Consider the following 24652-nt stretch of genomic DNA (forward strand, 5'->3'; position numbering starts at 1 on the left):
CCTCAAACTTGTGATCCCTCCTGCTTCAGCCTCCCAAGTAGTTGGATTCAGGATTTTTTTTTTTTTGGTTCCAAGGATTAAACCCAGAGTTGTTTAATCACTGAGCCACATCCCCAACCTATTTTTATTTTTTTATTTTGAGACAGGGTCTCACCAAGTTGCTTAGGGCCTTGCTAAGCTGCTGAGGCTGGCTTCAAACCTGAGATCCTTCTGTTTCAGCCTCCCAAACTGTTGGGATTACAGTAGTGTGCCACCATGCCTGGCTAGTTCAGGAGGATTCTTAATGAAGATTTGAATTTCAGATGTTCAGGAGTTGGTGTGAATCCTGTGCAAGGTAGACGGTTCTGAGGTTACCTCTTGGTCAGCTGATAACCACAGCAGCTTAGGTAGGATTACATGGGACAGAGGCCAGGAATGAGGGAATCCTCACTCAGAGAAGCCACCTAGGAAGGCATGAAGGTGTGTGCCTGAACAACACTATGATGCTGACATGTGTTTCTCCAAAATAAGCTCAAACTTTACAGCTGGTCTTTTGAAGCTTCTTTCTGGAAGTGCTGCCCACTCTGGCTTGGTGAAAGTGAGGTCTATCTAAGGACACGGGGGTGCTGAAAGCAAGAACCCACTAGACAGTGGTCTGTAGTTTATGATGACACAAGATTTATAACCATTTCCATTACTGTGGTTGTATTGGTTATTCTCAGACAAAAGGAGAATTTCATGCCAGAGGAGGAGGTAGTTGAAGAATGTATATCCCTTCCTTTACTCCTAAAGCTTCTTGCTCTCTAGATGGCCACGTTCTCCCTTCTACTGAAGGAGATTGTAAGTTTGAGGCCAGACTGGGCAATCCTGTTCTCAAAATAAAATGGGCGGGGGATATAGATCAGTGGTAGAGCACCTTGAGTTCAATCCCCAGTACTGCAAAAATGTTTAGAATTTTTCATGACCCTGCACATCCCAAGGGAAATTTAAATCCTTTCTACCCACAGATAAGAGTACTTACTTCTTTGTAACCCCCCTCATTGCTGAATAAGATAAGGAATTACATTCTGAGTTGAAGGCCATGGTGGTTGTGTCCCTGGACTACCTGGTCCCTCTGTGAGTATCAGGTTTACACAATCCAGGGCATGTATTAATCCAGAGGAGTATTAATCCAGAGGCATTAATACCTATGGAAACTCAAAGACTGGTGTGCATTTTAAAGATCTCATTCGCAATTGGTTCTGCCAACTTTTTCTTCGGTGTTCCTTTTCCTTTGAACTAAAGTTAATATCCTTTTGGTCTTACATCTCTCTGCTTCTTAGTATAGACCTCTCTTTAGTTTATTTTCCATGAAAAGTGAAGTAGAAATAAATTTCTGAAAAAAGACTTACCAACATAAAGTCATAAGACTAATCAACATAAAGTTATAAGGGAGGTAATGTGAGAACTAAAGGACTGCCATGGTCACAGTTAAACAGGCCTGGTCTTCTGGAGTTCAACAATACAGCAGCATCACATTCTGTCTTTCCTCTATCAGAATAGATGGGACCAGTTAGTTGCTACAATTGACTTATGCTCCATTCCACCCATTAAATAATCAAAAACTGAAACTTTATAAATTCTGTTGAGCCAGATGTGGTGACACACACCCTGAAATCCAAGCTACTTGGAAAGCTGAGGCAGGAGAATCACCAAGTTTGAGGCCAGGCTTGGCATTTTAGTGAGGCAATGTTTCAAAATAAAAAGGACTAGGGATGTAGCACACCTGGGTTCAATACCCCATACTGCAAACAAACAAACAAACAAACAAAAAATTCAGTTGAGGCTCACCTTCCAATTCCATGCGATTTCCCTTCTCTCTCCATTTCCCTCCCACCTATCATCCCTGTTTAATGTTAATCTTCTTCTCAAGCTCTTCGTCCCTCAGGGTCATACACAATTACATGTAAGAGGAAAGGAGGGGTAAGAGAAAAATAATACAAGTGAAGAAATGATTTACAGTAGAGGGGGTAGAGAGAGAAAAGGGGAGGGGAGGGGAGGGAAGGGAAGGGGGATAGTAGAGAATAGGATAAACAGCAGAATACATCAGTCACTAGAATGGCAATGTGTAGATCAATGGAAGTGTAACTGATGTGATACAGCAATCGGTATATGGGGTAAAAATGGGAGTTCATAACCCACTTGAATCAAATTGTGAAATATGATATATTAAGAACTTTGTAATGTTTTGAACGACCAACAATAAAAAAAAATAAAAATTAAAAAATAAAAAAATAAAAAAATAAAAAATGAAAAAAAAAATCAGTTGAATCATCAGGTTTGTAAAGACCTACTGTTTAATAGACATTGTTTTATTTACTTTAGTTATTTATTGCAGTACTGGGAATTGAACTTAGGAGCTTTCTTCTAGCGGTGAATTATATTCCCAGCCCGTTTTATTTTTTGAGACAGGGTTTCACTAAATCACTCAGCCTAGCTTTGAACTGCCTCAGTCTCCTAAGTAGCCGGGATTAGAGCATCACTGCCCCTGGCTAGACACCTTAAGGATATAAAGATAAGAAGGAACTGGGTGGTTATGTATTATTTGAGATGAGAATTGTTGCAGATTGGTCTGGGTATCCAAAGATAATGTAAAATCCTTATTATTAGATGACATCCAGATGGAGCCTACTGGAAAATATCTTTAGAGATTCCTTCTTATAAAGGAATCATACCAATCATAAAATCAGACTGATATTTTCATAGGCCCAATGTCTTACCTCAGTTGTCTACCAATCATAAAATCAGACTGGTATTTTCATCTGATTTTGTTTTCTGCTTCACAAGAGATAATAGAAGCTTGTGTCTAAAGAACAGAGATCCAACAAGCCCAACTCCCCCAGATAATATGTTGGCTAACAGCAAAAGAACAACTTGAAAAGTTATCCCATGTCCCATTCCTGCAGTTCTTCCTTCTGAGTTCAGTTGTAGAAGTACTTTTAAGCTTTTCCTTCTTATTTTTAAAAGAATCAAGGTGTTTTTAGATTTATTTTTGGGTTTGTGGGAGAAGGCACTGGGATTGAACCCAAGAGCATTCTACCACTGGGCTATATCCCCAGCCCTTTTTATCTTTTCTTTTGAAACAGGGTCTCACTAAGTTGCCCAGGCTGGTCTTGAACCTCTCACCTCAGCTTCTCAAATCCCTGGGATTACATATGTGCACCACCACAGCCAGCCTGAATTAAGGTATTCCAATGAACATTCTTTTTAACTTCCATATTCCCTCTCTGATCCTCCTGCCTTAGCCTCCCAAACTGCTGGGATTATAGGCATGTAGTACCACATCTGGCCACATATTCTGGTTCACTTCCTGGTTGACTCTGTAATCCTTAGTACTTTCCCCTTGACATTATGAACTATGACCTATGTTGAGATTTGGATCATAACCTAATTCCAGTAGGAGACCACTGTCTAGTGGGTGCTTACTTAGAAAATGTCTCAATATAGGGTTATTGGAGCTAAAACCAAAATACAAAGATGAAGGAGACATTAGACCCTCCACTTATGAGCCATTCCTGTGTTACATACTAGTGATGGTTATAATGTTTTTTTGTGTGTCACTTTGGAACCAAACATTTTGATAACACTTAACAGGCATCATATCATATAGCCCTTGCATCAACCTTGTAGGGAAGCTTCTCTGTCATTAACTCTACTTCACAGATGACGGAGAGCTTAAGATAGTAATGTGACTTGTTGACAGTGGGGTCAAAATTAGAGCTCAGATCTCTCTTGATGCCAGTAACTTATAGTGAACTACACCAGTAGAGTCTCATGAGAATCTCCAGGCTTTCCAGCCCATATCTTGGCAAAAGTTTTTAATCTTGTTCTTTGTTTGGAAATCTCCTTCTTTATATCCTTTCAGAAATTCAGACTTTTCCTTTAAGACTCAGTTCAAGGGTAACTTGGAGAGACCTGTCCCCCAATCACACCTTCTAGTCTATGAATTGGGGCTTTTCTCTAGTAGAATGCTTAACTAAACTTTTCTATAAGGTCCCACTTCTTGTCTATCTCCCAAGTAGACTCTGACCTTCATGAAAGTAGGGAACCTATCTTATTGGTCTTAGCATTCCTAGTATCTAGCATAGAGCCCAGTACATATTAATAAAAATAGCAAAAGTATTTAACATTTACTAAGCATCTGTCTTGGGCCAGGCAAAACAATTCATTTTTTTAGACTCCCTCATTTAACCATCACAACTACCCCATAATATGTAAAATTATGAAGCATACTTTGCATATAAAGACAAAGGCTGAGAAAAGTTCTATAACTTGCCCAAAATCACTCAGTGGCAAAAATCAAGATTCAACTCCAGGTCTGAACTTCTTTCACGTTTTATTGATTGACTGATTGTGCTAAGAAGTGGAACCTGGGGGTGGGGGGCTGTAACACTGAGTCACATCCCCAGCCTCTTTTATTTTCTTTTGAGACAGAGTCTCACTAATTTGCTGAGGCTGCCCTCAAACTTGTGATCCTCCTGCCTTAGCCTCTCAAGTTGCTGGGATTACAGGCATGTAATACCACATCTGGCCACATTTTATTTATCATGCCCTACATTTTTTATCTGATTAGATTTTTTTCTCCTTCAATGTAAATAAGTGGGAATATTACATTTTTTTCACTAAAATTATAGTACTTTTTGTATTTTTTCCTGTTGAAGATCTTTGAAGGTAGGGGTCCATTTACATAAATTGGCATGCAACTTTTTAAAAATATTTTTTTAGTTGTAGATGGAAACAATACTTTCATTTATTCATTTTTATATGGTGCTAATAAGGATTGACTCCAGTGCCTCACATGTACTAGGCAAGCACTCTATCACTGAGCTATTACTCCAGCCCACTATATAACTTTTATTGAGGAAACAAGCTTAGGAATTATTAAGTACAGTTAACTGTATGCTTCTTTACCCAGTAACTTCACAGGGAATTTTGCATAAATTTTATTAAATATTTTACAAAATAGTTGTTGTGCTTATCAGACTAATCTGTCACATAGACATTCCAAGAATAAGTTAAGCATTTCTGAAGCCTACAAGTACAAATTTAGTTATCCAAGATAGACAAATCCCAAACTACCCCATTTCCAGAGCTTTTCTCCTTTTTTGAAAAGAACAATCCTGATGGACACAGTGGCATAGGCCTGTAATCCCAATAACTTGGGATGCTGAGGCAAGAGGATTACAAATTTGAGGCCAGCTTGGGCAACTCAGTGAGACTTTGTCTCAAAATGAAAAATAAAAAGGGCTGAAGACATAGCTCAGGGCTAGAGTACCCCTGGGTTCAATCCTCAGTACTGAAAATAATAATAGTAAATTAAATAGAACAATATTTGCAATTAAGACTTTATGTTAAGGCTTTATGTTAGGCCATGTTTTAATTTTAACTATTAAAATATCTCAGAATGTGCATTGGTGTTTCCCAACCTAATTTGCTTTTTTTCCCAACCTAATTTGCTTTTCTTTAGTTTGAAGTTAATACAATTGTTTACCTCAGATTTTCAAGTTACCAGTGAAATTAGTGGGGTAATTTAAGATTAGGTGGGTGCCAAAGAAATGGAGCATTTATTAGCCTTTATTTTTATCTATCTAATCTATCTATCTATCTATCACCAGGGATTGAACCCAGGTGAGCTCAACCACTGGGCAATATCCTCCAGCTCCCTGCCTTTATTGATTGATTGATTGAGACAGGGTTTCTCTAAATTCCCCAGGGCCTCCCTAAGTTGCTGAGGCTGATCTCAAACTTGTGATCCTCCTTCCTCATCCTCCATAGCCACTGGGATTACAGGCGTGTACCCCCATGCCCAGCTCTTTATCGTACTTATATTTATCGTTCTATGTTTCAACATATTTATAGTAGTTCAAGCCTAATTACATTTTAATTACATTAAGGAAAACCTAGACTTTAAAAATAATCTGACGTGCCATTAAATCTTGTTTATTATTAAATAATGTTAAGGTGGCAAAGAGACCCGTTTGACAAAGCGTGGCTCTGCCTCACCCTGTAGTATGCAGCAGATACAGAATCAGAACACTGGACAGTAAAGGGACCTTGTTCCAACTCCATCATTCTACCGATGAGGAAAACCAGGTCCAGAGAAGCCAGCTGCAGTTCCCGGCTTCTCCTCCTGCCCTAGGTAGTCCATTAAGACTGGTCACAGTTCCTCACTGTCTGCCGCGTGTCTCATCGCGGTTTCCCTCTCTTCCTCAGGCTGCCCCGGCCCCCACGACGCCACCGCCATGACGACAGCCATCCTGGAGCGCCTGAGCACCCTGTCCGTGAGCGGCCAGCACCTGCGCCGCCTGCCCAAGATCTTGGAGGATGGACTTCCCAAGATGCCCTGCACCGTCCCGGAAACGGATGTGCCCCAGCTCTTCCGGGAGCCGTACATCCGCACGGGCTACCGCCCCACGGGGCACGAGTGGCGTTACTACTTCTTCAGCCTCTTTCAGAAACACAACGAAGTTGTCAACGTCTGGACCCACCTGCTGGCGGCCCTGGCCGTACTTTTGCGATTCTGGGCCTTTGCGGAGGCCGAGGCCTTGCCGTGGGCCTCTCCTCACTCCCTGCCCCTGCTCCTGTTTATCCTGTCCTCCATTACGTACCTCACGTGCAGCCTTCTGGCCCACCTGCTCCAGTCCAAGTCCGAGCTGTCCCACTACACCTTCTACTTCGTGGACTATGTTGGCGTCAGTGTTTACCAATATGGCAGTGCCTTGGCCCACTTCTTCTACAGCTCCGACCAGGCCTGGTATGAGCGGTTCTGGCTTTTCTTCTTGCCAGCTGCTGCCTTCTGCGGCTGGTTATCTTGTACTGGCTGTTGCTACGCAAAGTATCGTTACCGAAGGCCTTACCCAGTTATGAGGAAGATCTGTCAAGTGGTACCGGCAGGGCTGGCCTTCATCCTAGACATCAGTCCTGTGGCACACCGGGTGGCACTCTGCCACCTGGCTGGCTGCCAGGAGCAGGCAGCCTGGTATCACACCCTCCAGATCTTTTTCTTCCTGGTCAGCGCCTACTTCTTCTCCTGCCCGGTGCCTGAGAAGTATTTCCCAGGTTCCTGTGACATCGTGGGCCACGGGCATCAAATCTTCCATGCCTTTCTGTCTATCTGCACGCTCTCACAGCTGGAAGCCATCCTTCTGGACTACCAGGGGCGACATGAGATCTTCCAGCAGCGCCATGGTCCTTTGTCTGTCTACATGGCCTGCCTTTCTTTCTTTTTCTTGGCCGCCTGTAGTGCTGCCACCGCAGCCCTTCTGAGACACAAAGTCAAGGCCAGACTGACAAAGAAAGATTCATGAGGCTTTTGGGTGGAATAGGATGTAGATGTAAACGTGGCCCTTGTGATTTGGGGAAAACTTGATACAACAATGGAAGTTGACTTGTTATTTTTAGGGGTTGATTTTCAAATTAATATGTATTTCCAAGGATATGCTATGGCTACAGCATTTAAAAGCCAAAGGATTCAAGAGTTTTGTTGTTAAGTAAAGGAATATTCCTTTTCCTTCTGGGTCATAGCCTTAGAAGGAAAGGGATCTTGGTAAGATTAATGAAACACTGAACTGAGAACTATCTTCATGCCTGAAAATTTAGCAAGTTCTGACTATAGCTTCCAGAGGCAAGTCCTAGAACTGAGTGGATAATAAAATAGTACTGGAAAGTAAGTAGGTTTGTCCTCACCCTATTGGAATAACCATCCTACTATGCTGGTCTTTGGTAATTGAATAAATTGACCTAAAGACCTTGTTTTATTTGGATTTCAAATTATATAGAGGAAAAGTCAGAATCTTCAAGATGATTCTGTGAAACTGTTAGAAATAAGGAATTACTCAGTTCATCTGATTTCTGATCCTTACCACTGACCCTTTCTCAGGACAATTGTCTGCCTGGCTGTTTTTTTTTTTTTTTTTTTTTTTTTTTTTTTTTTTTTTTTGTCTGAAGTGTTGTTCACTCCTGTTCCTTCTTTGCATGGTAACTCAAAGTACTATGAAGCAGTCATACTTCCAGGAAATGCTTGAAGCCATGTGACATGCAGGAAGTTCATTCTTGTATAATACTAATGTAAATGGTACTAGAAAGTACAGTGCCAAGAGCCTCCAGGAGGCCCAGCCAACAAGCATGAATAGCCTTGCTTGTTTGGTGTTATGGGACCCTTCTTTTATACCTGTGAACTGTAGGATTACCAGAGCTATTAGGGCTGCCTTACAAACCAGAAGATCTGGGGGTTGCTCTAAGATTCTAAAAAACATATTGACAAAAATGGCTCTTTTGGGGGGTGGGGGTGGGGAACCCTTTGTAGGGTGAATTGGTCCTAAGTTTCCTCTGGGGGTCTGATTATTTCAAGAGGAACTTGAAGTCCAGCCTTCTACATAGGTTCTGCCTCATGAAGGACCAACATAACCACCTCAATTCAGGGGCCTCAAGCAGGCAGTTCTGCCTCAACTTAAAGCAGAACCTTAAAATAATCAAGTCCCAGTACATGTGTTCACTGTGGTTGGTCCCTAAAAGGTCCTTGGGTAAGAGCAAGGGAATCAGGCACCCTATAACCAAAATGCTCTGCTTGGAACATTACTGCCCAGCAGCTTCTGTGAGACAGGTGGTGCTTGCAATTATTGTTCTGGCCATGCAGCCCTCTCTGAGGACCGGCTTCTGCACTAATCCAGTGAAGGAGGCTGCATCAAAGGAAGGGCTGAGAAGCCTTCTCTTCATCGGCTACATTTCCTATCAGTATAAAGTCCCTTGTTTACTAAAAAAGGAAGTGGTTTGTTTTAATTCCAGTTTGATGAACCTCCTCTAAGATTATTTTCTTGTCTTCAGAAACAAAGAGTACTTTTTATTCCTTTTTCTGAAAGATTTGTGAGTTTTGTGCCTTATAAATGGAAATGTATGAACACTTTATTTAATATATGCATGTGTGGGATTTCCTATTGGGTTATTGGGATCAGAAAAAAAAATCATTGTAAACCTAAGAAAGCTAGAACTATTTATCAATAAAAACACTTTGAATCTGTGTTTTGGCCAAAAAAAAAATCCAACTCAAGCTTTCCTATAATCTTTAAATCAAGAAAGCATGTGTCTTGTTAGCTACATTGTTTTGCTAAGTGAATTTCTTGTTCATCCTCAAGTATCTCAACTTTTATGCTACCTAAATGTCTTATACAAGCTTCTGTTTGTCGAGGTCAAATTCACAGCAAATAAAGTTAGCAAAACTGAATGAGGTTGAACTGAAAATAGGGAAGGAGGAATTGTGCAAACATTTCAAGTAGAAGGTCAATTTAAACTGGGAACTTGAAAGTGAAATTTTCATTATTAAAGATTCAAAGACTATAGTGTTTCAAAAATGGAAGAAAAAGAAATAAGGGAGAAAGGTGTGAATCAAACTTTTGAACATAACTATGGTGGCATTGGTGGAAATCTTTAGATTAAATCATCCATATATATATATTTTTAAAGTGGAGACAGAAAGTAGAGGAGTTATCTTCAAATGTACCTCAGACCAATACCAATCTGCACCTTGTTATGATTTGCCTATGGCACCATAAGTATAAAAAGAAGCATGAAACTAAGATATTGCCATACAAGTTTTAATTTGCAGAAGATTGACCCTCAAGTGATTGGAAAATTTTTAAAAAGAAAAAAGAAACCATTTATTTTACAAGTGATATTTGAGAATCATTGAGATAGGGGACTATAATATAATCTCTCTCCTTTTTTGTTTTGGCAGTACTGGGGATGGAACCCAGGGGCACTTTATCATTAAACTACATCACCAACTCCCCCCACCCCACCTTTTTGTGAGACACTGCAAGGCTGGCCTTGAACTTGTAATTCTCCTGCCTTAGCCTCCTGAGTGGCTGGGATTACAGGTATGCACCACCATGCCCAGCTATGATATGCTCTCAAAATACTAGTATCTCATTAGAAGTATATAAACACAGGAAGTACAGATGTTTCTAACTACTCAAAACTTTGCTTTTTTTGGTACCAGGGATTGAACCCAGGGGTGTTTATCCACTGAGCCTCATCCCTACCCTTTTTAGTTTTTGTTTGTAGACAGGGTCTTGCTAAGTTGCCTAGGACCTTGCTAAGTTGCTGAGGCTGGCTTTGAACTTGGGATCCTCCTGCATCAGCCTCTTGAGCCACCAGGATTACAGGTGAGCACCAAGCCCAGCTAACTACTCAAACTTCTGAAAGAGACTAATATGCCTTTGAGTGTGTATGTGTGTGGCAGTGTGGTATTGGGGGTTGAATCCAGAGGCACACAACCACTAAGTATGTAGCCCTTTTTGTTTATTTTGAGAGGGTCTTGTTAGGTTGGAGAGGGTCTCACTAAATTGCTGAGGCTGCCCTCGAACTTGCATTCCACCTGCCTCAGCCACCAGTTCCTGGGATTATAGGCATGTGCCACTGAGTCTGGCCCCTTTAGAAATATTATCATTAAAATAAGTTTATCTGCCAGGCACGGTGGTATATGCCTGTAATCCCAATGGCTCAAGAGGCTGAGATAGGAGGATTACATGTTCAAAGCCAGCCTCAGCAAAAGCAGGCACTAAGGAACTCAATGAGACCCTGTCCCTAAATAAAATACAAAATAGGGCTGGGGATGTGGCTCAGTGGTCGAGTACTCGCAAGTTCAATCCCCAGTACCCAATAAGTAAATGAATAAATATTTATTTATTTATCAGTAAGTCCTAGTTTTAAAGGTTAATTAAGAATTTTATAAAGGATATGGTTATCTTACTCCATCACTGCTCCAACAGTTGACAAGTACTAAAAATTCTGTTTATCTTTTCCTCTCTCACTTTTAATTAAGACTTTGAATCTACTAAAATGCAAATGTTGGGGCTGCAGTTGTGGCTCAGTGGTAGAGAGCAGCATGTATGAGGCATTGGGTTCAATCCTCAGCACCACATAAAAATAAATAAAATAAAGGTAATATATCCATCTACAACGAAACAAAAATTTCTTAAATGCAGATGTTCCTGATCGAACTAAACTATCAGTATTTTGCATCTTTTGGTGAATAAAAATTCCTATGGATTTGTATGAGGTCCTATTTAGGGCAGCAGAACACAGCAAACTGTGGATACATTTGCCTGTTACCCTCCTGTCTAGTTTCTTCCTGACCTGTATTTACTGATGAGCTAATTTTAATGCTCTGAAGATATCAGGGTTTTATTTCCAGTTTTGGCTGAAAGTATCTCAATAACGATATTTGCAAGATTCATTTACTAGAAGCTTGAAATAATAGGTATTCATAGCCATGAAATTAAATGGTTTATTTCTGTCTCTGTTGCCCACCTGTTCATAAATTATAACTTTTAACTCTTGAAAATATTTTGTAGGTTTTGGTCACTGCACTGTAGTTTCAAATGGATCCTCTAGATGGCGATCATGTCTTATTAGAGAAAAGCCATTGCCACCCACTTCTGCCTACTAATTGTATTGGTCCTGTGTTTTGCTTGATTGCTTGGCAAAGAAAAAGTGGAACTCTTTTCTGTCTCTATAAATCTACTTATACAAATTATCATTAAGTGGATTTTTGTATATGGATTGTTGTGGTGTTAACGATTTAAAAAACAGTTACCCTGGATAGGGGCTACCTTAACAAAGCCTGTCCTAAAGCAAATTTTATTTATACAAACATTACCAGAAGGGGCTAGGATATTTTATATCCTTCTAGAATTAGTAAAATATATAAGCTTTTAAGTTGTCTCTATATACAACTCCCCCCGCCCAATATACATAGACCTCTATTCTGCACTTGTGAGTAAAACAAACTGCCCCTTAAAAAGTTGATTTCTCTGAGAATTTCAATCTAATTGAATAAATACTCCTACTTTTACAGGTAATAGTGTTAAAAGACTAAATTTTGAGCTGATGGACTATATTTTTTGAAATGTAAAAATTATTAATGATCATAATTCTGTTAATAAGTAATATAGGGACTGGGGTTGTGGCTCAGTGGTAGAGTGCTCGCCTAGTATGCATGAGGCACTGGGTTCGATCCTCAGCACCACATAAAAGCAAAATAATGTGTCCACCTAAAAACTAAAGATACATAAATAAATAAATGTTAAAAAAAAATAATAAGTACTATAATGCATGTATTGTGAAATATGGCATCTATCAACCAAATTATTTTGTAATCTTCACTATTAGATTGAAATAGCTGAGTAAAAGGTGATTATCTGGGTTACTGCAGCTTTAGTCAATAGTACTATCACCATAAGTGTAAGGAAACATTTCTAAGGTTGGAGCCTTCACTGATAGAACTATGGAAGTTTCTCTTGCCTCAACCTTTTTAAATCATCAGCTGGAGCCCCACACAGTTTCCAAATGCTTCTGTTGTTACTCTTACTTGTTTAACCACTTTTAGTTATTGATTTAGCAAGAATTTATTGAGTACCTATTGGTGGTAACATGGTTGCTCTGGAGATACCATAATGAGGAAAAACAGACACAGAGGCTGCAGACAAAGAATCTGTAGTCCGCTGAATGAGGACCAACATCTTCCCTTTAAGGCCCCATGACAAGGTTCCCCTTTTTAGATTTTGGTGCCAGTTACAGCCTGAGTACCAGATGGCCTGAGGAGACTGGCTGCTGTGGGTCAGAACCTTTTCAAAAGGATTGAGCTTTCTGTCTTTTCTCTCCAGAGACCAGAAACATCTCCCCATCCAGCCAGCCAGTCAACTTAAAGACACTTCAACCTCATGTTCTTCAACCATTCTTACTGCCCTCTGGTTGTTTAGGTTCAGGGATCCTTGACACATCCAGACACAGAAAGGAACCCTGGATTTTCACAAGCAGTATAGAACTCCCAGGTACTTAAAGGCTCATCCTTCAGGAAAGTGATTGTGGGTTTTGACCAGAGTAAGTTTCCTGTGGGAATCATAGGAAGAAGTATTTACTTATTTTAAGATTTTTGGAGGCCTTTATCAAATTGAAATCTCTAGAGTAATACATTAAATTTTATTATGCATTATCCTTTCCCAGACATTCCACATCCATTTGAACTTCTAAATAACTATATGAGGCAAATAAAGCAAAAGATATCCATGGATCTAGAAAACATTAGTTGAGTGACTGGCTCAAAGTCACACAACTAGCCAAATTGTTTAAACTCATTTTTCCTTCACCTAATTCCCCTAAGCAGAAACATCAGAACCAAATATTTTCAGAGTATTTTATGATGTATGAAGCATTTTTACACATGTGTATTTTAACAAAATCTCATTTTAACTTGATTCTAAATCCCTCATGAATAATCAAGGCTGTATTTCTTTTTGAGTTAAAGTGACTCAACTTTACTGTATATCCTTGGATACCAAATAAAGCATCCCTTGAGCTACAGAAGCTTCCCAGAAGGCCCAAAGTTCCACTGTCCATTCTTGGCTTAGATTACAGACAAATCCCATTCTCCCATTTAGCTTTTTGGAAAAACCTTTGAATCCTTGTGTGAGAAACTCATCCAGTCTTAATAATCTTGCCTAATCCCAAATCCTCCCTGTATCATCTTTCACTGGCAATTTTAGTTTCTCAAATGATTAGCTTACTCACAGACTTTGACAAGAGATAGGGATTTGAACATGGGATTTTAAAAACCTTTCTTTTTAAGCAGATTTAGAAAAGTAGTAGAAAGTTTTAAAAAGTCATTAGTTATTTTTCTAATTTTGCAGTAATACAAAATTGTTACAGAAAATTTAGAAAAGTAGGAAGAAAAGATAATCCAAGGGTCTATCAGTAACATAAAATCCCCTTTAGGGAAAAAATAAAACTTTTGTCAAAATAATCTCAACCACAAAGGTAAATATGGGGGTTCATAACCCACTTCAATCTAATGTATGAAATATGATATGTCAAGAGCTTTGTAATGTTGTGAACAACCAATAAAAAAAAACTCAAAAAAAAAAAACAAAGGTAAATAAACAGTGTCACATAAAACTTTCTGAGAAACCAGAACTTAGGAACTAAAAATTTTAAGTAACTTAATACTTTCATTTTATTAAGTACAAAGTCAACAGTCTTTAGTTGAGTTTACAGGAATATATAGACAGTGACATTATACTCCCTTCTAATGTTGTATTATTTAGGGAATTTGATGAAGCTGAGCCGAGATAATGGCTCATGAAACAGAGGCCATGATACATTATCTCTCATGATGAAAGAATTGTGCCTTTTCTGAATCAAGCACCTAGAGTGTACTGTGCTAGGAAGATCTTCACTGGAGGCAAAACCCAGTCTGTTTAACTGATGAGTACCATGAGGGACCAGGATGTGTTCTAGGTATCTGCAATTTAGCAATGAATAAAACATGCAAATCCCTGTCCTTGTGGAGAAACAATAAACCAAGTAAATATTACATAATCTGTTAGAAGGCGATGGTGCCTAGGAGAAATAGCAAGGAAGAGTCACAGCTGAAGGACTGGGGTGAGTGTACAACTTTGAATAGGATCAGGGAGGACCCCTAAAAGAGAGGTGAGGAAGCCAGCTATGTTTCTCTCCCAGGAACAGGGAATAAGGGGTCAAAGCTTGCAATGAATAGCAAGGAGGACAGCATGAACATAGAGGGAAGCAGAACAGGACATGAGAGTCCCCAGTTAGTAGTATCTTGTTATGGCAGTTCTAGGACCAATCACAAGGCCAATCTTGGGGTCTCCCCCCCGCCAATTAAATTGACCCAATTTGCCTTAATCAGTGATTTTTGGTGTCTAAGCTTAGTGAGAACAAGTAGAAAATGGAACATGAAGACCATATTCTTCCCCTATCTATACCATGTTAAAGGGAGAACTGGAATATTCAGGTCTCATGTGAATTCAGCAGAAACTGATAGGATGCTCCTCATCACAAATGTGAATGTAACAGAACCTCTATAGTAGGGAATTATATACAGAGAAAAAATTCAGAACAGTCAGTTTCAGTGTAGTTAAATGTGTTTCCCATCTGAGTCCACCCTGTTAAAGCAGATGTTCCTGGGTTGTACCTTGGCAGCTTCCCACCTGGATCCTTGCTTTTACTTCTTGGCTCTCACAACTGACTCATTTATCTTCAAGCACCTTCACACTTGGGTGAAAAGGCTGTAAACGCACTGTCTGCTTTTGCATCCTAGTGGTGACAGAGAATGAGTGAGTGAGTGAGTGAATGTGTGTGTGTGTGTGTGTGTGTGTGTGTGTGTGTGAGAGAGAGAGAGAGAGAGAGAGAGAGAGAGAGGGAGGGAAAGAGAAAATGATGAATAATATGAATATGAAAATATGAATGAACCAAAAGAATAGGGAAAAGGGCTCAGGGGCTCCATGGGAAATTCATCCCTCATCCTGTTCCATGGCACACAGGAAAACCCGTGGGCTTTTTTCAAAATTTCACCTCAAAGACAGATTGGAGTCCCTCCTATACTCTGAAAAGATCTGAGGTATGGGTGTGTGTGACATTTATACAGAGTGGCTTGGGGGAGGAGTGTAAAAATGAAAGCAAAACTTAAACCTTGCTTAAGAAACCCTTCTAGCTGCTGTAATCCCAGTGACTAGGGTGGCTGAAGCAGGAGGCTGGCAAGTTAGAGGACAGCTTGAGCAACTTAGTGAGAGTAAAAGAGTAAAGAGTAAAAGGGACTGGGGATGTAGATCAGTGGTAAAGCACCACTGAGTTCAATCCCCAGTACCAAAAAGAAAAAGAAACCTTTGTAAATGTCACACAATCTTATGTGTCTGTGTGTGTGTATTGGGGGCAGTGGGGTGAGGTACTGGAGATACTGGAGTTCTTTACCACTGAGCCTCACTCCCAGCCCTTTTTATTTTTGAGACAATGTCTCACTAAGTGGCCCAGGCTGGCCTGGAACTTGCTCAGCCTCCTGAGTCACTGGGATTATAGGTGTGCACCATGATGGCGCCGAGCTGTGCGGTATTTAAAATGCCCAACATACTTTCCCCCTTCCCTTCCCTTTTACTTTAATCTACCTTAAGTTAATCATGTACAGTTCCTAGTCACTCTTCAAACTGTTCATTTAGATTGTTCCCAGAGCAGTCATTATGTGCTTTTGAGGACGAGGTACTATTATAAGTGCTGACATATATACTATTTCATTTAATGCCCCAATAACCTTATCAGTTGGGATTAATTATTATTCACCCTATTTACAACTAGAGAAAGGAAAAGGCCAAGAAACTTCCAAAGGGTCTCAGAGTTGGTAAGACAGAGTCAAAATTTGGGTTTTTTTTTAAGTCAAATATATTTATTCTTCACTCATTAATGAAATATTTAAAGACATATCTACTGTTTTGTAGTAATTGTGCAAAATTTTAGAGATATAGGAGGAAATGCAAATTTTCAAAGTTTTGTGAGAGAGAAGTTAGGAACAACTCCACAGAGGCGGTAAGAAGTCTTGATAAAATAGAAGTAACTGAAGTTCATTTGAGATGTAAACTCAGGAAAGAGCAAACAGCCAGGTGTGGCTGAACATAAGGATCTTGAAGGAGAATAGCAGTACATTAAGCCAAAATGACAGTATGCACCAGGTGACATCAGTTAAGATAGCTCTTTGGAGTGGTTTCAATGCCAACCTGGTAGATCAATGGATCAGTGATTCTCAAGAAAGGATGTATGTATGCACCACAGTTGGAGAGCATGCTACCCTCTTCCCCACCATAGATGTCCTCACCATAGTCAGGCACAAATATAGATTTAAAAATTCTTTGGAATATCTTTAAGTATATTAAGAAAATGCAAATAGGTAATAGACACCATCTAAAGATTTTAAACAGGCAAATAACTTGTCATAGTTATATTTTTTTTAATGGAAAGCCTCAAACATATACAAAAGTAGGATTACTCGTATAAAGAATTCCCATGTAACATGTCAACAATTATCAACTCATGGACAAACTGGTTTCATCTTTATACCCACTCACTGATCCTTTACATAATATTTTAAAGCAAATCACATCATGTTCTGCATAATACCTAGTTGTATATGCATCCTTGAAAGAGGAAGATTTTTAAAGCAAAACCACAATACTTTATTATATCTTAAAAAAAACCAAACAACTCCTTAACATCAGATATTCAGTGTTTTAGCCTGGTAGGGTGGCACACACCTGTAATCCTAGTGACTTTGGAAGCTAAGACAGGAGGATTGCAAGTTTGATGCCAGCTTGAGCGATTTAGAGAGATCCTGTCTCAAAATAAAAATAAAAAGGGCTGAGAGATATAGCTCAGTGGTAAAGTGCCCCTTGCTTTAATCCCCAGCAACCACCCCCAATCTAGTGTTTGAATTCTCCATGGTCTCATAAATATTTTAAAGTTTGATTGAATCAGGATCCCAATAGGGTCCGCATCTTGCAATTGGTTGACATATTACTTAAATTTCTTTTTATCTGTAGGTTCCCTTCTCCTTCACTCTCCCCCAAGATAGCCCTTGTAATTCATGGGCAGAACAGGGTCATTTGTTGAGAGCTTTTGACAGGCCATACTCTTAACCGCTCTGGCAATCTGCCTTTGGGCTACTATAATATGGACCTCTCCATATATTTCAAAAATGAAGAACTCAATGGAGATGTCCAGTGGGAGCTCACTCATTCACTCGGTGAAATTATAAGTAAAATCTGCATATGTAAATACGTGTTTTCAGAGTCCACAGCTTTTTCATGATTTTCAAAATGATTCCATGACCCCAAAGCAGGAATGATTATTAACTCTGGTTCTGACTTTTCATTTTAGGGATGAAAACCAGGAGTCTCAAGTAAATACGTTGTCTGAGTTTACATAACATTTCAGGGCAAGAATGTGATGCTAAGAATCCAAACTGGTGTTTCATTTTATGTTCCACACTGCATACTTATGAAAGGGGAAAAGGAAGAGTAATTTTGGACATTCGAAGTACCGGGGGTGTGGAAAGTGTGTGAGTATGAGGCAAGAAAGCCAGGGGAATGTCCCTCAGTCAAAGTGCTCTCTAACATTCATTTCCGCCACTCCCTGGACTCCGGAATCTCTTATCTTAAAAGGGGGGCTGCTCAAGGGCTCTGAGCTTTGCAAACTATGGGAAAGAGGGAGAGAAACATCCAGAAATTTCAAAACAGATTCTGAGGCAGATTTAGGACCCACAGGAAAGCTTCATTTGACACAAAAATCACACTATTTGGTGTTTAGACTATTTTAGTCTAACTGTGAGCTCATAGGACTGAAAACAAATTCTGGGAGGAGGAGTCATTTATGTATTGTTTCAAAGTTACCATTTATCTCTTCTCATTTGGAATCCAAAACTGTATTCCATGCTATTACCACACCATTCTCAAGCTTCTCTTTGAAGGGATTAGGACTTTTATTATACCAGAGATGTCTCAGTACCAGAATGCCAAGACCAATGATCTCTCATATGCTAAATGAGGAATGTCTTTGTTAGCTGTGAGAGGATTAAGGGTAAAAATTACCATTAACCAATGATTCTTTAATCTCTTTTGGTCTGGGGATTTCTCATTAGTTAAATGAGAGGGTTAAATTGTTATCAGTGGCTTTCTAAGCTTTTTAACTATAACCACAATAAATACCATAAGTATGTATATATTTTAATTTTTTTTCACTGAATTATTCTTACTCATACAACATTCCTTTAAAAAAAATGTGAGTCAGGCACCATGGCTATATTTGTAATTCCAGCAGTTTGGGAAGCTGAGGCCAGAGGATTGCAGATTCAAAGCCAGCCTCAGCAACTTAGCAACGCAGTAAACAACTTAGCAAGACCATGTCTCAAAATAAAAAATAACAAAAGACTGGGGATGTGGTGCACTAATTAAACTCCCCTAGGTTCAATCCCTAGTATTAAAAAAAAAAATCTGGTTGTGGTCATAATCTATTAAGTTGATTTTAAGAACTACTAAGGGGATTTTTGAAAAATCAGTTTGAAAAATTCTTTATGGTGATTTCTAAGTCATCATTCATCAATGACTTGCCATTTTAATGGGTATCTATGAGCTAGGAAAATGGCATTAAAAATCTCCTTAAGAAGCTTACATTATGTGTGATGTGTAACACACAAACTTCAAAGAGAAAAGGGAATCTCAATTGAATTAGTAAATCCATCAAATGAGTTGATTTAGGGGATTGAAAAGCTGCAGAAATACAAGTTTCCCTCAAATCCCAGCCAAGAGGTCACAGCAAAACTAAAATAGCCTAAACCTCAAATGGTATGATTTTGTGTCAAATGAAGATTTCCTGTGGGCCCTAAATCTGCCTCAGAATCTATTTTAAAATGACTAGATGTTTTTCTCCCCTTTCCCCATGGTTTGCAAAGATCAAAGTAGTTGACTAGCCCCCTTTTAAGATAAGAGATTCCAGAGTCCAGGGAATGGCGGAAATGAATGTTAGAGAGTACTTTGACTGAAGGACATTCCCCTGGCCATCTCATTCTCAAATTCACACACTCTCCACATACACCCCAGTACTTGCAAATTTGAGAAATCATGCTATACCACTTTTATCCAGCAGAGGGAAGTGGAACACCAAAATGACTGCAGAAATAATCCAGGACACAAAGACAGCCATATAGTATTTGTCCTGTGAATTCAGGTAGTGCAGAGTAAGAACATCATAGGATTCTGGGTGATGCCAGTTCTGGGAAAAATATATGAAGAGGTGACTGCTCTTATTTTAGGTGACTAATCATGGCCTGTCCCATCAGGACATCTCCCATCAGGATTCCCTGGTAGACACCTTATGGAATGAGGCTCTCTTTTAGGCTTGGCTGCTGGTAGCCTGACCTTTCAATTTTTTCCCATTCTTCATGCTTTGAAACACCTGTTAAAATCATGCAATGTCTCTGTATTCTTCTGAGTCCAGGCTTTATGCAATGACCTTCCAAACCATGGCACTTTTTACTTTAGCTGCCAGGGGTGGTTCTTAATACTTTCTTCAATTCCACAAAGTAGGAAATGTGGGTACAGGCTGAAGTGCAATGTGTGCTCAGTGGTCATGTTTGGGAGAAATGAGATCCATTTTTATTTTTATTTTTAGGTACAGGGAATTGAACCTAGGGCTTTGAATATGCTTCCACTGAGCTATATTTACCGAGCCCTATTTTACCAAAAAATAAATAAATAAATAAAAAGTTATTATTATTATTATTATTTTTTTTGTGATTCATCATTCTAGAGACTGGGAAGTCCAAGAGCATCGTTCAAGTATCTGGTGAGGGCCTAGGCTACTTCCTGGCATTTGGAAAAACAAAGGACAAGCAGAAGAAACAAGCATGAGAGGCACTCTCATTTTATCACAGTCCTTGTGATAACCAATTCAATCCTATGAGAGTGAAACCTCAGTCATGAGAGAAAGGCATTAATTTATTCATGAGGGCAAAGCCCTTTTGACCTAATTACCTCTTAAAGGTTCCACCTTCCAATACTGCTACAATGGCAAATTTCAACATGAGTTTCAGAGCAGAGAAACCATATTCAAACTATAGTAGCAACATTACCTGGTTTACCCTTCTCAAAGGGGATGGCATTTTTATGAAGCCACAGAATAACAGAAGTTTTCTTCACCTATGCACTTCTGGAGTTCAAATGTAGTTAAAACACACTCCATTAACCATGTAGCTAGCATTTTTTTTTTCCTGAAATAGATAGGTACCTGTCAGAAGGCACTCCTCAAATAGAAACAGATGCAATAATGAACAATGGACTTAGGTATGACTCACCCTCCAGTCCCACAGGCTCCTTCCCTATCCAACCCAGGGAATATATATCTAAGTATAACCATGCAGTTAGGTAAGAAGGACATTTCTAAGTGTATCCTCATGCCAGGGAATTTATTTTTATTAAGAGAACTGGGAGGGAGGGATCATATAACTTGTAAGAGTTTAAGATTATCATGAAGAATCAGTGAAAATTAGTTAGCAGTGAATCCGGGTGTTCAGCATCAATGAGGTAGAGAGAAGTGGGACAGGGCACTTTCATTTTGAAAGGTTGAACTTGCCATCTTGAATAATTCTCCTATTAGTTGGTGTCCATCTTAGGTCAGTGGCCAAGATAAAATGCAATAAACAGGTATGTCTGAAGTTTTCAATAATTTTAGGAATGCAAATCAATTCATGGAATTTTTTTTAAATATTTATTTTTTAGTTGTAGTTGGACACAATACATTTATTTCACTTATTATTTTTATGTGGTTCTGAGAATTAAACCCAGGGTCTCACACATGCGAGGCAAGCGCTCTACCGCTGAGCCACAACCCCAGCCTTCATGGAAATTTTTTCTAAATCTTTAAAACTCCTTTCATTAAGTTAACATTGTACCAACAGAAAAGGATAAAGGAGTTAAAGAAAAAAAGTTCAAGAACAGGAAAGGAAGAGTTAGTAACAAAGAAACTTTTTGGGCCGGGTACCAATAACTGTTTTAGTTGCCACTTAGTGCATTTATGTTCTGGGTCCCCTGTGTTTCACACCAATCAGTGAAAACCAACAGGATGAACACCAACAGGATTTGCTCTGACAAGCAGCAATAAAAGTAAAGCTGCCCTCTGTATTAGCAGTAGACTAATGACCCCGAGATATGCCTTCCCTGTCAGTCTTACTATTCTGTCATGTTCCTAAATTGACTGGTCAGAAACACCTGTTATAAAAACCAGACTCTTGGGCTCCACTATAGACCTACTGAATCCAAATCTCTGGGCACCTGAAATATGTTTGCTTATTTTTATTTTTAAGCTCCTCAGTGTGAATGTATCTTTATTTTTTCCTGAAATGTTTTGGGAATAGGATTACATTTCTTTTAAAGAAAAATAATCTAAAGAAGTTTTGTAAAAAAAAGTACTAAATACAAAAATATCTATGATGAAGAAAATATATTCCCTCATTCAATTTACTTGCTTATTCTCAGAACTCAGTCTTTCTCTTTGAAGGAACTGCATTCCCCGCTGTGGTTCTCATCTATTCATTGCTCCTGCAGTTATAAACCAGAAATTGAGAGATCTTTTCAGTTCAATTTTCGGCACTATCCTAGTGCACTGAGACCTACAGCAAATATGTAAGATCGGGCCTGAAAGAATGGAAAGTACGCTGAGAGTCAGGAACTGACAGCAGAATGAAGAAAGATGAGGGGGTTAAAATAATAATAATGCAGCAGTGGAAGATAGGGATGAGATGGCTCTCTTAGTTCATTGGCCGTCCCTGAGTAACAGAAATGCAACTATGAATAATCCACAGCCCCCGCGCTCAAGAAGCAGGAGTTTGGGGTAATTAACACCGTTCACTCGGACCAACCATTTACACTTCTGTGTGAATCTGGACAGCAGCCCTTTCCCAGAGTAGGGAGAAAAGAGCGCCTGAACTCATGGTACGAGCTTGGCGACGATTGGGGTGGAGGGAAGGAAGGAACGTGCTTCGACCCTAGACTTCGCTGCACGAGCCAACGCTTGCCTAACTGTACCCATCTCTTCCCACCCAGCCATCAGCTTCCACATTGCAACTTCTGGGCGCCTGGGAGGAGGATGGGCGGGGTGAAGCAGAAGGGGCGGGGCCACCTCCTCGAGGCCCACGGACCCCACCCTACAGTCCCAGCTCACATTACCGCGAGAACGCGGAGTGCCCCGAGCGGCGCACGCGCAGACCTGTCAATTCCGCGCTTCAGGTCCCGCCCATCTTCGCTGGCGGGAGCTCTGTTTGGCGTTACCATGGAGCTTGCCCCGGCCGGAGGACGCTGCTTGTCGCCGAGGCAACCGGGAAGGACAAAGCTTGACCTAGCGGGCCGCGGCCACACCGGCAGCGATGGTGTCTAACCCTGTGCATGGCCTGCCCTTTCTCCCGGGCACGTCCTTTAAGGACCCCACGGTGAGGACTTGTGTGCCCACCCCCACCTATCCCCCGCCTTCCGAATACCTAGATGGGTTCCCACTTAGTGCCCCTCCATTCTCCACCCGCGTCAAACCCATCCTCTGCCCCGAATTCTCTCTTCAATGCAGCTCTGTTGTTCTCTTCTACACAGCCTCATCCGCTCTCCCGTATCCTTTGCCACCCCTCCATCCCTCTCTTCAGTTTTTGCACTGATCTCTTTTTCGTTCTCATCCCCTTAGTTGCGTTCGTACTGCTCTGTTCCTTCAAACCTTCCCCTTCTTCCTCTAAATCAGTTCACCACACCCTACTCCCAAGCTCCCGTTAGGTCCTCACCCTAGTTCCTTCTCTCACACCATACTCGTGTCTCTGCTCAGCTCATCCCTGACCTCCGATAGCCTCCTTCCTTTCGCCCACTCAACATCTCTCCACCTTCATCCTCATCCTACCCGTTTTCCCCAGACCCGTTATTCTCACCCTGCCTCCTTCCTATTCGGAATCCTGGATCCTAATCTTTACATTCCCAGCTCCGTTTCCTGTCTTGGATGTAAATGGTTTCTATCCACTTATTTCCATCAGGCCCTTTCGCATAGTCTCCGCCCTTCGCGTTTCAGCTTCTATGCAACTTCATCCTTTTCCTCTCTCCAGCTTCCACATTTTGTACTGTCTAATCCTACACTCTGTCCATCTTTGCTTTCTGTTTCCATTGCGGTTTCTCTTCAAAATTTGCTATCTTCTTCCCAAACCGTCGCCCTTCTCTGCTTTGTAGATTTCCCTTTCCCCACAATCTCAATTGGTTAAGTGCTCTTTCGTTTTCCCTCAGCCCTATACTTTGACTCTAACATTTTTGTAGAAAGCTCCTGTTCAGATTGAGTTTTGCTTCCCCCAAACTCAAGTGTTTGTTGTCACATTTTCTAGACAAAATTATTTAATATTTGTCTCAGTTCCAACAATGTTACTAAATTATATGTTCTGCAAAATCAATATTGAGATTCAGTATACTGATTATCATAGATGAGCCAATGGTAATTTATATGCATATAGTTTAGTAATTTAGACTCTTAATTCCTCTCCATATTCACATAGCTAAGGTAAAATATTTAGTCAACATATTTTCTTCAGGAAAATAAATTTAAATTGAAAATGAAAGTGTAGTGAGAGAATTTGAGTTTTCTCTCCTTTATTAAGACACGGCAGCATAGATTTTCAGTTTCATTGGGTTTCCAGTTTTATGTAATTTAGAAAATGTTATAGGAATTTTACTGCCCTGTTCAGAATTCAGCTTAAAGGCAGGCTTGAGTTGATTTGGGGGATTACAGAGATGTGAATGGAAGTGCCAGGATCTAAAGATACTTATTGCCATTCTATAAGTAAGGCGAACTGTGCAGTGGTTATATTTCATGTTTTGAATACACTGGCCAGGTGTTAACCAATTTGCCTTATTTGAAATTTGAAAATATGGTCACTGTATCTTCAGCATCGAAGTATTAGGTATATATAACTCTGAAGTAAAACTATTCAGAAGGTGAATCATAATGAGTGAGAAGGGTAGAGAGGCCTTGCCATGGGGTGCACCATGGGTCATAGCTGAGTGATGATAGTGATACCTTGTTGAAAATGAAGAAAGCAAACAAGTCACTGATGTTGCTCTTTTATTTTTTGGTTGCTGAGGACAAAACCCAGGCCTAGCCCCTGCTAAGCATGCACTCTACCACTGAGCTGTACCTTTAGCCCCTACTGATATTGTTTCTACCTTTAGAGGTGGAAGAAGAGGTACTTGATGCTATCTATACAAGTTACTCAATGAGGAAATCAATT

At 40.0% G+C, this 24652-nt stretch overlaps 2 protein-coding genes across 5 annotated transcripts in view; both read left to right on the forward strand.

The window, feature by feature from the left end:
* The window catches only part of PAQR8 (progestin and adipoQ receptor family member 8), a 42333-nt gene extending 33281 nt beyond the window's left edge, over positions 1-9052 (forward strand). For 2 of the 3 annotated variants that reach the window (XM_081295653.1, XM_081295655.1), the window contains one exon: positions 6232-9051. In XM_081295653.1, coding sequence (XP_081151779.1) covers positions 6261-7325 — 1065 coding nt within the window. In that variant the 5' untranslated portion in view covers positions 6232-6260 and the 3' untranslated portion in view covers positions 7326-9051. Of the gene's footprint in view, positions 1-3104; positions 3205-6231 lie in introns of all 3 variants that reach the window. The other variant, XM_081295654.1, reaches the window with a different exon arrangement.
* A 13557-nt stretch (positions 9053-22609) lies between these two features.
* The window catches only part of EFHC1 (EF-hand domain containing 1), a 54777-nt gene continuing 52734 nt past the window's right edge, over positions 22610-24652 (forward strand). For both annotated transcript variants that reach the window (XM_081295863.1, XM_081295864.1), the window contains exon 1: positions 22610-22834. In XM_081295863.1, the coding sequence (XP_081151989.1) occupies positions 22772-22834 (63 nt within the window). In that variant the 5' untranslated portion in view covers positions 22610-22771. The remainder of the gene's footprint in view (positions 22835-24652) is intronic.

This window comes from Spermophilus citellus (assembly GCF_964194105.1).
Source record: "Spermophilus citellus genome assembly, chromosome: 5".
In the NCBI taxonomy this organism is placed as follows: domain Eukaryota; kingdom Metazoa; phylum Chordata; class Mammalia; order Rodentia; family Sciuridae; genus Spermophilus; species Spermophilus citellus.